The 14,907-nt window shown below is 43.4% G+C and overlaps 1 protein-coding gene across 1 annotated transcript in view; it reads right to left on the bottom strand.

Annotated features, from left to right (window-relative positions):
- Positions 1-3,219: 3,219 nt before the first annotated feature.
- Positions 3,220-14,907, bottom strand: part of Cdon (cell adhesion associated, oncogene regulated) — an 85,827-nt gene continuing 74,139 nt past the window's right edge. Inside the window, exons 19-20 of the mRNA XM_051156159.1 lie at positions 4,254-4,513; positions 3,220-3,613 (exon numbers count right to left, since the gene is read on the bottom strand). Coding sequence (XP_051012116.1) covers positions 3,450-3,613; positions 4,254-4,513 — 424 coding nt within the window. The 3' untranslated portion in view covers positions 3,220-3,449. The remainder of the gene's footprint in view (positions 3,614-4,253; positions 4,514-14,907) is intronic.

Below are 14,907 nucleotides of genomic sequence, written 5' to 3'. Positions count from 1 at the left end.
TTTCCAAATAGGACAATTACACGCCCTAGTCGCAAGCCTTGTGCACCCCGGAGTGTGTGAGTGCGCCTCTTCACAGGCTACTGTGTGTGAAAGCAGCATTCAATATAAAATCATATCAACCAAATAAAACCAGCCAAAACTACATCACTTAGAGTATGTACAATTTCAAACATTATATCACAACTTTAAGGAACATAAAACATATTTTTCAATATAGTACAGAACACGCGCCTCAGGGTCAAGGCTGTAAGAGCAAGCAATACAGGTAAAGGGCAATTCCACACAGTTTCTTGGCAGCAGTGATGCTGGTGGGGAGAAGTGACATAATCAGCCTTGGTATGATGCCTTGGTCTTCAGAGACACAGTCTATACAAAGAGAACCCACCCGGCAAACACCATTTGACAATGAGATCACTTCGACAGTTCAGAGCGCCACAATTAACCTATACCCTGTATAGCACCTGTCACCAGAGTCAGCACATAATTAAAGAACACAGCCAGGGAGAGGTGACGTGATTGACTAGGACTGGGCTAAGTTTACTTCTAAGAGTCACCCAAAACCATGAAGAGGCCCTACCAACTTCATGGTTACTGAAACCAGTTGAAGGTCAAACCTCTATGGGGGTGGGAGAGGGTAGGAGTGGGGTGAGGGTAAGGGCGGGGTGTCAAGGAGAGGCTCCTGAATATGCAGGACTTGCCAAGGAGCTCTGCCAGTTTGGGGTGAGGGTGGGCAGAGGGAAGGCCTGTCAGCTGCAGTCAGAGCCTCACAGAGAGTGTGTGCAGCAGGGGTGGACTGGCACCATGGAGAGTCAAACCTTAACACTTCCACAAGGCAGGTAAATGGGGGCACAGGTGATGGATCGGGTAAGCGGGCTCCAGTGCAGGCTCTAGCTCACTCACAAGCTGGGAATTTCACGCCTACTCTATTTGTTGTGGGGGTGGGGTTTGGGGGTGGGCGTTGGGGGAGGGAAGTGTTGGATGAGACAGCACAAACAAGCAGGGAACTTAATACACAGTAGTGCCTCCACAAGCGTGTGCTGCCCCCACATTTTCCTATGGCCTCGATTCCTGGGGAAGGGACACTCACCAGGACCATTCTGGTGACCGTGCAGGGCACAAAAGCTCAGAGAAACTCACAGTAAGGAGAATTCAAATTTCTAAATATAAAGGCAATTATATAGATTTATATTTATATTTATATATCTCAATATATAAAGCCATTTTTATAAATAAAATACAATAAAAGGGATAACACTTAAAACAGCGTTACTAATCATAAATAAAGCAGTCCACGAGGAGATTGCCCTAAAGGTAAAGTCATTTTCTCTCCCTCATGGGCAAGCCCCATGTCAAATTCAATCTTTAAAAGCAGTTCTGACTGAAGGCTCATGCCCAACACACCTGTGTTTCACGAGTCACAGCGAACAACTGACTGAGTGGCCACAGACATCTGCTTCCTGCTTTCCTAAACGCCCCTCCAAGACAGCTTCACTCTAACTCAACTGGCAGAACACATAGTATGTCTCTATGTCGCGTGTGCTAGGACTTCGTCCTTTGCAAGTCACAGATGTAAGGCTACAGTTGGCTGCCTCCAAAACTAACTGCAGATCTCTTATATTACGGACATGAACCCCAGGATCATAGAACTCGTTTCTACAGCACCCCGCTACCCAGCTATGGAATTCTACTCACTGCATTCTACAGGAGTAACTCTTGTGTAGTGGTCCTGCTGAAACAGCACATTTCCACTAACGGCTCTATTTATAAAAGATACAGACATTATGTAAGGGAATACTGACAAATTTATATAGAGTTGGTTGGCAGAGTATCTTATTCTCTTTCATTGCAATTTGTGGGAAACTAAAACAAAAATGGATCCTAGAATTGTCTGATTCCACATAGAGAGAATAATTTTCTGTTTCTCCCCCACTAAGGGATACCCCATCCAAAAAGAGAGCAGCTATCCATCAGGGCCTGGCTCAAGCTAAGAGATGCACAGACAGTTAACTGTGAGCATGGGCCCTGCCGAACAAAGCCCAAGTTACTGTTCACAATGATGGCTGCCAGAAAAACTGTTCACAACGCCCCCCCCACCCCCCCTCCGAGCCCTTTCCTCACACCAAGGCTTTCCTGACACTCTGCTGCAGTTTTGGATACTGTTTTCAAAGGCCTGTGTACTGAAGGCCTGATTCCCACGGCAGCATGTTTAGGGAGTGGTAGATCTTGAACAGGGGACGAGTGCAAGGTACTCAGATCGCTGAAGGCAAGCTCTCAGAGGGGTCTTGTACGGGTGCTCTTCCTCTTCTTCCTGTCCCCGCCTATGGCTTATAGTGTAAGCTATTTCGCTCCACCATGCACACCCACTACAATGGGCTCCCTCAACACAGGCCCAGAGCTATAGGCCCATCTGACCACAGAATAAAACTTCTAAACCTGGGAGCCCAGAGAAACTTTCTTCCTTATACGTTAATCATCTCAGCTATTTTGCCATAGTGGCAGAAGGCTGACTGCCACATGCTCACTCGTATCTTCCAGAATATTGTTCATGTTGGAAGAGACAAAAATTACTATCTTCAAATGGTGCAGCACCATGAGCATTATGGAACCCAATGCAGAACGTCACTTAAGTGGGTCCCTTTAGCCCCGTCCCTTCCTTCTAAGGGTTGTAATAGCTTTCTCTTCAAGCTATCACCTTGAAGTTTTATTTTGTTCATACCCTTGCAGACAGTGCAAAGAACCCGTGGTGACCATCTTGTAAATTAGCGTAATTAAAGCAGTGGACCACAAAGGCATTAATTTTCTATCTGAACCTGGTTCCCTTTCCACATAATACAATAATCTAACCAAACCTTACATGCTTCCGTGTTCATAACACTGGCTAGTTGATTATTATTTGTACTCAGGTACAGAGAGAAAATAAGTCAGTATTAGTACTTTTCTGGAAGGCAGCCATAAAATCTGTCAGTTGGTTTTGCTATTATAAAAACATATGATCACAACTACAGTTGGATTTCTAAATGTTCCTAGAAAGTCTGACAGCATGGGATACACAGCAGTTTTCCATCTAGAAATGGCTTGGGTAACTCTCTTCCCCACAACTGAATAGGCCAGAAGATGGGACCTAGCACAAGTTCTACTGCCATTGAAGGTTCTGGGAAATGCAGAATGACCCCTCTGCTCTCTAGATGACTGAAAACTATTTAAAAAACAGGAAGGGGGGGGGGGTTTCCTATGGAGGGGGAGGAAGAAATGGAAAAGGGAAAAACGTAAGGCATAAATAATATAAAAGGGCACACATCTTAAGATACATTCATGACATTACTACTACAAAAAATAAATAATGATTTTTCTCTGATTTGAATTAATGTCCTTCACACAGTTTGTCCCCCAGGCCTGTCCTGTACAGCTGCTGACTTGCAGTGGGAACACAAAGAGGCCTGTATACTTCCTCAGGTCTCCTGGGCTTGCGGAAGGACCGCTGACAGCCCGTCTAGAGGAGGGGCAGGGGGAGCCCATGCTGTCTTCTCAGTGCAGTCCTCCAAGACAGGTGACAAAATAAGGGGATTCCAACTTAAAACTTTGTCCTCTGCTTCTGAATGGCCGCTGCTATCTCCTGAAAAAACAGGGAGATGTGAGTACATTATAGACTAATAAATGGTCTGCACATAGCTGTTTCTGAAAACAGTATGTTGAATAATAAAGAAACGCAGAAGTAAGACCCACTTAGGTTTGGGTTGGATCTGAGGAAGAAAGCACATTTTAAAAAGCAAACTCTCCAGAGAATTGGAGATTAAAATGACTGTCCTTAGGAGCCCCTAAAAGAGGACATTAAAGAAAGATTGTAGTCCCTACAGCCAACTCTAGGAGACATGCTCGCAAGACGCATTGTCCCAGGAAGCATTCTGCCCTGTACTACTGAGCCCACACCTGTTTGGATAACTTCCCCTAATGCACTGGAACTAGCAACCTGAGCCATCTGCTGTTACACCATCCTGAATGTGTTGGATCTCATCTGATCTCAGAAGCTAAGCAGGGTCAGCTTTGCCTAGTATCTGGATGGGAGACAGTCTGGGACGAAGGATGTAACGACAGAAGTTCCAAGAATCTCTTATGTATCCATACCCTTTCTTCAAGTTCCCAAAACTCCCACTCAGTCTCCTAAGCTGTCGGTGAGCCAACCACAGAAAACTTAGTGATACAGCTCTCAGGCCACCAGAGACCAGAAACTTAAGGAGTAAAACGCCTCCCTGTACCTCTGTTGAACTCCGCTGTGTCTTCTGTGGAATCAGAATTGATGTCACTTATATTGTCCTGACAGCAAGTGTGCTGGGTAGGTGTTGGTACCACACTGTCCTTGATGCTCTCCTCACGTATGTGGCCACAATCAGGAACTGGGGAAGCTGGACACACAGGTACATTCATGGTAGTGAGGGGTCTCATTTCCAGACCATCCTGAGGATAAGAGGCTACCACCGGGACCACAGGAAGGGGACTGTTGGCTTTGGTGAAACACCTGCAGAGTTTAAGCCAAGGATTAAAATAAGCTTAGTTTTAAATATAATGAATATTTTTATATTCACTAACCCTTAAGGATTATGCTTAAAAAATAACTAATTAACTCATTAGGATTTGAAATGCCAAGACTCTGAAAATTAAAGTTATAGTGTACAATGCAGCAAAGGCAAGCCACATTAGGACAGAATCTTCTATGCTAACCCAACCCACACACTTCCCTTTAGTCCACTGAACAAGGCATCTCCCATTTCATTGACTAGTTCCTGAATACAACACACAGAAGCAAGCAAACAAACACAACAACAACAACAAACCCACCAGCTACTGCAAGAAATGAGGGAGAAAAAGGAGAGAAAGCATAGACTCATGGCCACACAAGAGAACCGACCTCGTGATGGTCAATATAAAAAAATAAAACCACACGGCTATGAATTCAAGTGGTATGTTGGCTCCTTTACTCATTGCTATGACAAAATCCCCAATAAAAGCCACTTAAGGAAGGAAAGATTTACTCTAGGTCCAAGTTCAAGGGTATCTATGGTGTGGACGGTTCGGCGGCAGGAGGTAGCTGGGTGCACTGCATCTGCAGTCAGTCAAGCTGGTGTTCCATTTGCTTTCTTCTTTTTCTTCAGTCGGGGACTGACTCCATCCCGCATTCAGGGTGGGTTTCCACTTCAGTTAGCCTAGTCCAAGAACTCCCTCAAGGCCATGCTCAGAGGTGCTTCTAGATCCTGTCACGTGACAGAACTATTATCCATGGCAGGCGGCTTCTCTTTCAGAGCTGCAGGAAACCGTATAGACTTGCCATCTGGAAGCCAGGAATCTTAAGTTTGTTTTTTTCCATTGTAGAATGAATTCACCAGTACTGAACATTTCATTTAAATTCCATTCTACTTGTATTCCCTGCCTCCAGCTAACTTTTCAGACTTTTCTGGTCCTTTGATTTTGCTGTTGTCTCTTCCAATTGCCATCACACTAGCCCTGCACATTTTCCATTTAACATACTGTGCTTTTTCAGACCTGAAGTTTCTATTTGGATTTTTCTCAGATGAAACATCCATATGTTCATTTCCTGAGTATTTATTTCCTGTAAGTCTTTGAACATAATTATAGTATCTGCTTAATGCCACTGTTTGCTAACATAATGCTTGGGCCATCTCAGGATCTGCTTCTACCATCTTCCTGTATCTCCCCACGAAGCACCTGTTTCCTTGGATGTACAGCAATTCTTTTTTCAAACTTGATTTCTCCTCACGTTTTCTGATTGATTTTGCTGCCTTTGACTTCAGTCTTCTGACATATTCTTTCTTGGGCCCTATCCCAAGACTAGAGAAAGCCTTCAGGTGAAACTCAGAGTGCCTTTGAAGGCATGGGTTCTAGTTTAGTTTCTTCCTGCAGTGGTTACTCCCCAGTATTGTTAAATTGTCTACATTTTATCACTGCCAGCTGTTGAAGATTGAGCTGTTCTTTTGTTATTGGTACTTTTTTTTTTTTAATTTTTAAAATTGGGACTGAGAAAAGTTTGAAAATGATAGCATTGGGTTTTTTATGTAAGGCAGACAGGAAAAACACAGATGCCAACAGGTATATGCTAGAAATAAGTCATTTGAGAGAATAAAGAACAAAATTCTTTTTTTTTTTTTTTTAAGAACAAAATTCTTTATTTCCATCTTTTACACATGAGGGGGCAGCAGGACTGTGGAACAAAAAATAGGAAAGGAGTCCAGTTCTGCTAGTTCAAGCCACTGGAAAGACCACTGTGAGCAAGAAGACACAGACGAGTCTGAAAAAGAACCAGAAACCTGTCAGTAAATCCAGCTATCAACTTGAGCAAGACCAATTTTTTTTCAACACACACACACACACACTAACTATGCAGTTAATGGAGTTCAGACACCAGGGATCTATTTTTAACTTTTGGTAATATAGCAAAAATATATGGATATGACCCCCGTTTTTCCATGCAGATCTTCAGCCAGGTCTAAATGAAGGAGCAACAGATAGACATGACCACACTCACATCAGAACCAGAGCCCACCCTAGCTTGGACACGTCACATCTCAAAGGAGGAAGGTATTAATTCTGACTTGTTCTCTTTGCTATGTTTTTAACAGTGTTCACATGACCACTGTCTCCCTCCCACACTGCATTATGTTGTTAGCTGCTCCCACTCTCATACTCAGTGTATCCCAGAGTCCCGCTGTGGAGTCAATATATGACACCCACAGACTCTGAATATGGTAAAACATGGGTGACGTCAAGTGGGGAGGAAATCTCTCTATTAGAGAGAATTTAGTGAATAAACGGGTCTCCATTAATACTCTCCTGCAGAGGAACCCTCCTACGGCTAAGGTCTGTGGGAGGCCCTGGGAATGACAAGGTAAAACAGCAGAGGCCCTGTTCCCAGCCTTGCAGAGGAGGAGACTAAGAAGCAAACAATTAGTTGCAACCTAATGTTGGGATGCAGGAGGAAGCACAAAAGACCCCAGGCTTAGCGGAGGACCATGGTGTGAGGCAGCTGCTGCTGCATGTACGTCCCAGGTTGTATCAAGCTCCACTGACTTCAGAGCTGAGCACCTGGCATTAGTATCAATAACGGAACTGGGGAATCTCAAAAACTCAGACATATATCCAGTCAGGGCAATCAGCAAGGCTACTGCGGCTTGTGGGAAGTTATTTCTTACAGTGTAAACTCCAGGCTCCTGGCTTCTGGGCACTTAGTTTATATCACGGTATCTACCCTGCTGAGAACTACTAAAAGGATGGAGGAATTGTGCTTCTGATGCATCCAAGGCACTGGGAGTTACTGAAGTACCTGCGAGGCTAAGGGTGTGGGGGGGGGGGGCGGGTGACCGTGAACCTCACCCTTCTCCTTCCTTTGCTCCTGAGATACCTGCTCAACTGAGTGCAGATGAAATTCTGCAAGATCAAGAACTGAAAAGCTAAGAACCTGAGCTGAACTTCTGGAGGCATCGCTGGGGCTAGAAAGACAAAACTGGAGTTCAAAGAGACCTGGGAAACACACATAGGCTTTTCATTGGGATCCTCAAAAGGGCTACATCATAAAATTAAGAGTGAAACAGCATCAGACCCTTAAAAATTGTGTCTTATGTGAGAGTGTGTGGCATGTGTGTGGTGTGCATTCAGGTGTCTGTGCGGTCCCTCTGGCCCTGTGTGCACGCAGAAGCCTGGCACCTGCTCTACCACTGTCCACCTTTTCTTTGGAGACAAGGATTCTCCTTGAATCTGGAGCTACACTGGCAGCCAGCAAACTACAATGATCCTCCTGCATCCACCCTGCACAGCACTGGGGTCAAAGTACACTTGAAGATGTGTCCAGCTTTTATATGGGTGCTAGGGATCTGAACTCGGGTCCTCATGCCTGGGTGGCAAGCACTCTTACTTGCTGAGCCATATCCCAACCTGTAGACTAGTTTTTTTTTTTTTTTTTTTTTTTTTTTTTTTTTACAAAGCCTAAAGCTCAGCATCACATCAGTTCAACTTTAGCTAGTCATCAAGTGATTTGGCTCTCATCTAACTGTACGGCTAAAGACAACAGTAAATCCTTTCTGTTTATATGACTTCCACAGGAAAAAAAAATATACTACCAAGTATTAAACAAGAATGAGAGAAAGTAAACTGGGGATGGAGAGATGGCTCAGTAGTTAGCAGCACCTGTTGCCCTTGCAGAGAACCTGAGTTCAGTCCCCAGCACCCACATGGTGGCTCACAGCGGTTCAGAGAGATCTGACCCCTTTTCCGACCTCTGGTAGACAGTGACAGTATTGAGGTAGTGAAGGTCTCCAGGCTGAAGGAAAGTGAGTGACAAAAGACAGAAGAAAGTACAGACATGAACAAGTAGCAACAGAAGGGCAGTGTAGAAATTTAGAGCTGATTCTGCTTCAATTATGAAGTCTTGGAGAATCTTAACTATTTTAGAACAAAAACATAGAAAGATCATAAAACACAAGAAGAAATGGAGTGAAACTGATCTAAAGTATTTGTGCTATCTGGAAAGTAGGATGATTTCTTCTCTCTCTCTCTCTCTCTCTCTCTCTCTCTCTCTCTCTCTCTCTCTCTCTCTCTCTCTCTCTCTCCAAGACACGGTTTCTCTGTGTAGGATGAATTCTTATGTATTTGTTTGTTTAGTTTGGTGTGTGTGTGTGTGTGTGTGTGTCTGTGTGTCTCTGTATGTACATGGATACACATGTACCACAGTGTGCACATGTAGAGGTCAAATGACAGCTTGCTAGAGTTGGTTCTCTCCTTCCACCGTATGGACTCTGGGAACTGAACTTAGGTTGCCGGGCAGGCATCTTTACCTCCTAGGCCTATCTTGCCAACCTCTTCTATGAATTCTAATGCATACTTGACTCTGGATTTAGTCATAACACCCAGTGCCAAACACATAGTAAATTATGTACAGTAGGACTTTTAAAAATGTAGAATAAATAAAAATTATTAGCATAGAGAACTAGGCTTTTGTATATACCTTTTCTCAAGCAAGCAATTAAGAACAACATTAGGTTCATTACTACAAGTCTCTTCTTGAGGCCCATACCTAACACGAGGTACAACATGGATATTAGGGCAGGAGGACCTAGTGCAATTACTCTTTTGCTGGTTGCGTCACATCTGTCCTTGTTCAGTATTGACTTGTTGGCTAGATACTTTTTCTAATATCTGTTGACTTCAGAGTAAAATAAAATTCTTCTAAGCTGAAGCATACTTGCCAGAATGGGCGGGGGGGGGGGGGAACCAAGGCAGGCCCTTGTAAATATAAACATTACAAATAAAATTAATCCACAGTGCTAAGTGTGAATAGATTTTATCATGTTGAAATAACAAAATGCCAGGACTCACCGGAAAGCAGAGGCCTTCTTCCTTGCTTTGGTTTTCTCTTCTCCTGTGCTGTTCCTTAACTTACGGCAAGTTGTAGATGGGATTTCTGAGTGAAGTCTAAGGGCTTTTCAACGTCATGATTTCTAAAGAACAGCTGCCGGAGTGGCGCGAAGTTATATTCATGGGGCAGGACCAGGGACCAGCGAGACAGAAGAGCAAGGGCCAGCTTCTATAGGCATGGCCTTTGATGTTAATGCAACAAAGGTTAATGCAACAAAGGCACATATTAAAGACATTTAAAAATGGCAGATTCTTAGCAGAAACAAGTACAGCTTCCTACTGCGCATTCTTTGGCATCTGTTTTTCAAGTAATCAGAGCAGAAAGCCACACACTCCATTTTGAACCATACCCTCTCCCTCATTAGAGTCGGGTGGACAATAGTATCATTTATATTTGTAAAGTAGCTGTGACCCATATTTCACATGATAAACCACACTGATTTAAAAAATTTCTAGTACATTGAGTCTTAACTCAGACTCAGTAATTAACCACTTAGCTAACCAAATGTGAGCGACTGCATCGCCTCCCTGTTAGTGCACTTCCAGATGTCTGTGTCAGTGGGAAAACAGCTTGGACTAGGGCCGGGCATGTGGAGATAAAAGCATATGGTCCATAGCCAGATGTGACCTCTCTTCCCAATGTGATCAGGGACAGCATGAGGAAGTGAGTCATCACTGACAACGCTCTCAGACATTTTCCAAGGCCATAACCACAGAATATCTGCGAATATGTAAATCAGGAGACCAAACCTCCAGAGTGAAAACAAACAGAACAGTCACTGAGCCTCTTTGAAGGCACTTTACCATTCATACAACTCAGTAACTTCTAAAGTCTGTGGCTCCACAACCGTCAGATGAAGTGTCTAGAGAGAGACTGTAACGTTGATGTTTCTATAGAGCTGCCTCCAGCCCAGTGACACTCCTTGTTTTAGTTTTATCAATACCAAGTGACTGGAACTCTGAGCATCCCATCATATACAAAGTCTGGATTATTCTGTAGGAGCTCAGGTGATCTAGGACTCCTCAGTTTACAAGGATAGCCTTTTTACCTGTCAATTTGTGAGGCAGAAAAATGACTATTGTAGGAATCACAAAATAATTAAATACTCTGTAGCCACCAATCTGAACAGCAAAATGGAATAAAAAGGAGAACTCAACAGTAGTGTAAGTATGCAGCTGGGGAGGCCAGGGACGGTTAAGAGTTAATTAAACATAATTTGGTTATTTCTCTAAGTTATACAAATGTTTTCTAAATAAGAATTTCATTTCTGGTTACATGGTTGAATATAATTAAGCAGAATTATGATAGGTACTGTGACCAGAGGACGGGACAAGTTTTACATAAACTTCCCTAACATTTTTGGCAGTACTGAGGATTGAACCCAGGACCTCATAATGCTAGGCAAATATTCTACCACTAAGCCAGCTAGGTTCTTTTTCTCAATTATCCTTGAAGGCAAAGAGTAAGGATCCACGCGTCACTTGAATATTTAACATTTATTTTTACAAATGTGCTCTGAAAACTTCTGCAGTAATATCTTGGTGACATTTGCTTTGTATTTAGTTCATCTTTGCTGTTTCCTCCTCTTATTGCTCCTCGCTCTCTTATTTGCTATACTACTCCTTGATTGTGGGAGCAGAGGAGTTGCTGTCCATCAGAACCCTGATGACCCTCCTCCAGGGCCATGCTGGTCATACATTCTCACTGCTTATGCTGTTAGGTTCTGTGATAACCACAGCGTCATGGTGGGACTTTCTTTAGAACTCAAGTTATCAGCTACTTTTACACAAAAGGTGACAATAAGTGCTGAGAGACAATAAATAATGAAGTACATTCGTGAATAGGGCAAACAGACCCACAAGCAGTTCATAATTTGAAGACCAAAAGCAATACTCCATAACAACAGGCTCTCAGTCTTCATATTAGAAATAAGAGGCAAATTGGGAGAGGTATATAACTTTTCCAAAAAAGTTTTGAGCAATTAGAGATGTACCAGAGGTTACAAACATTGCTGCTGAAGAAGAAGAAGAAGAAGAAGAAGAAGAAGAAGAAGAAGAAGAAGAAGAAGAAGAAGAAGAAGAGAAGAGAGAAGAAGAAGAGAAGAAGAAGAAGAAAGAGAAAGAAGAAGAAGAAGAAGAAAAGAAAAGAGAAGAAGCGAAGAAGAAGAAGAAGAAGAAGAAGAAGAAAGAAGAAGAAGAAGAAGAAGAAGAAGAAGAAGAAGGCGGTGGCGAGGAGGAGGAGGAAGAGGAAGAAGAACATCGTTGCTGTTCAGTTTCCAGCATCAAATCTGACGGCTCGCAATGGCCGCTAACTCCAGGCACTCCAACACCCTCTTCTGGCTTCCGGAGAAGCATGTGGCACAAAAAACATGTTACATATGAACAAAATACAATAAAAGCAAATCTAAACCAAACAAACAACACAAGGCTGGTTTTGTTGTGCTCAAAGTGGATAGATGACCATAGGTGAAAGACTAGCTGAACCTTGGGTTTTCGTGCTTTCTTTCTCTGGCATTATGGGTAGTTCTGAAGTTACTAAGTGGTCAGAAATACGAGAGGGATTGGGTTATGAAAAATGGCCTGCTAAGAGGACGAGTTTAAGTATGCTAGATAATTAACCACCACCTGGGTCCATCAAACCCTCGCTGGAGACTCCTATTATAACTTAATATCCCCGCTCGGTGCCTGCGTCCCATTCGCATCCGAGCACATCTGACATCAGTTGTGGAAGGGCAGCCCCAGGCCGAGAACATACAGACATTTAGGATTATCACTACACAAAAACTTGGCAGCCACCTGGAATAGCTGATTTTCTAGGCACTATCCCCAGTGGCTTTCTTTCTCTTGATTATCAGCCATTTGGCCTGGGCTTCTTTTTCTTTCCCCAGATGAATTATAGACATTCTTCCAGGCTGATTTTTACTTCCTGCCCATTTCCAGTCTCTCTAGGACCCTTAGAGTTAATCTCTCATTCTTTCCTGATGGGACCGCTATTCACTCATCTGTGAATTCCATCAGTGAGGGTCTTCTCTACTCTCTCTTACAAATTATCTAGACTGATGGCAAATAGGCCCAATTTAATGTCAATTCCTTCCCATTAAACTAGCCAAGCAGCTAACGAACCACGTTTGATTGCATATCCAGAACTGTACCGTTGTATCTGAATTGAGAAGCGAGAGACAGAGAGAATTTGATTTATTTGATTACAATCTGTTTGTCTCTTAAAAAGTCGAGCAGCACAATGCTTTCTCAGTTGTGTCTCCAGTGGAAGGGGTGCTGAACAGCCCAATGTTTTCTCAATTTCATTTTCAGTGAAAGGGACTGACTCCCTGCAAGGCTGCATTCAACAGGCCTCTCTCCACTCACTAAAATCCTGAACCAGTTTTACTTTTCAGTTAAGAGAACATAAGAGGGCAGGCACTCATTTGCACGCCCTGGGATGTCACATTTCCTCCCCAGACCGCTAGAGGTACCTTCCCTCTTACTCAATTCCAATTTTGCTGTTGTTGTTGCTGCTTTTTGTTTGTTGTTTGTTTGAGTCTGGGTGTCTTTATGTAGCCCTGGCTGTCCTGGACTCACTAAGTAGACCAGGCTGGTCTCAAACTCACAGAGATCCTCCTGCCTCTGTCTCTGGAGTGCTGGGATTAAGGCATGCATCACCACACCCCATCTGTCCCCAATCTTTTGACATCAGTAGTACTCCAGTTACGTCGGTCAACAGAGCCAACCTTACTCTCTAGGAAAGGATTCATGAAGGGTGAGCAACAACTGGCCAGCTTTTCAATTTTGAATCTTATTACTCTCTACTTACACTTCGTCAGCTACGGGCTCTCCACCCACGGCCCCAGGCCACCGGCACTGGCATCACTTGGAAACTCATTAGAAATGCAAACTCCTGGGCAGATTTTTCCAATCGTTTGTGATTTCACAAATACTCCAGGTGATTCCAATGCACGCTACAGAACACCATTATTCCTGTGTAGGCACTGTCCTCTCATTTTCCTGGACTATTCTTGTGACACTTCAGAACCTATTTCAGTGCCTGGACTGTGTGCAGTTAAGTGAGTTTTGACTGGAGAGCTCAAGCTCAACTCCTACCCACAACCCTCATACAACTTAGATGAAATCATTTCTCTTCACGTATTCGGTACGGACTGGGAGATGAAAACATACCGTTAGTGACACTGATAGGATAGAGAGGTAAATTTACTAGAAATTTGCGTATTTCAGAAGGAAACAATTGGTGGCATATCTCTCAGCATTACAGCTGATAACAAGATTTTGGCATTTTAAAGGATCTGGGGAACCACTGTGGTCAATCTTGATGTCGATCTGACTGGATGGAGACACCCTAGGGCACTATTAAAGCTCACTCTGGTGTGTCTGTCAGGGTGTAGCCAAAGGATCAACTGAAGGGGAAGACTTGAATATGGGGGGGGGGGGCACCATCCAATAGGCTGAAGAGGCCTGACTGCCATTACAGGGAAGGAGCAGGAAGTTCATTAGCTTCTTCCTGCTTCCTGTCTACCATGAAAGGAGTTGCTTCCTGCTTCCTGTCTACTATGAGAGCTACTTAGCTCCAGTACATCTTCTTTCATGGTGTTCTGCAGCCAACACAGCCCAGGAGCAATGGTGTCAAGTGATGGTGAGTAGAAACCTGAAACTGTGAGTCCAGACACACACTTCCCCACTTTAATTCAGGGCTTTGCACACACTAAGCAAGTCACCCACCACTGAGCTATGCCCCCAGTCCTCTGGGTTTTGTTTTGTTCTGTTTTTCTGAAGATAAGGTATCACTAAATTGTCCAAGTTGGCCTTGAACTCGCTCTGTATTTCAGGCAGGCTCAAACTTTTAATTCTCCTGCCTTAGACTATTGAGTTGCTGGTATTTTAGGTCTGTGACACAAGGCTTGTCTCCTTTAAAATTGTTCCTCTTAGGTGTCCGTCACAGCAGTGTTAAGCTCACAAACCAGACACCCATTCTAGATCACAACATTAGAAATGGCAAGTTTAATGATTCTAGTCTCTGAGAGACGAGGATAGGTGCTCATTCATACAAATCTCTCTCTCTCTCTCTCTCTCTCTCCTCCCGCCCCCCCCTCTGTGTGTGTGTGTGTGTGTGTGTGTGTGTGTGTGTGTGTGTATCTGTGTGCCTGTGTATGTTGCCCTAAATAATCAGGTTTTCATGCAGGAAGAATATTTAAGTCAAAGGGGGAAAACACAGCAGAAGAAAATTCATCTGTTTCCAGACAACAATGAAACAAACTTGACTGCAGAACACTATTAACCTCAAAATCAACAGAAACACAATTATAGGTTATAATAAAGCCACAAAAACTTTATTAAGATGCTCATACAAATAGCCAAACTGAAGTTGGCAGAGGTCATTTAAATTCTCTTAAAGAAATGGGATTTGTTTTGGCACTGAGATGGAATCTTGTCATAAAGACATTTATTAAATTCTATATTATACTGTGTTCAGACAAGTCT

The sequence above is a fragment of the Acomys russatus genome, chromosome 14, assembly GCF_903995435.1.
Source record: "Acomys russatus chromosome 14, mAcoRus1.1, whole genome shotgun sequence".
NCBI classification, from domain to species: Eukaryota; Metazoa; Chordata; class Mammalia; order Rodentia; family Muridae; genus Acomys; species Acomys russatus.
The sequence above is the reverse complement of the archived record's forward strand: the minus strand, read 5'-3'. Positions and strand labels throughout refer to the sequence as shown.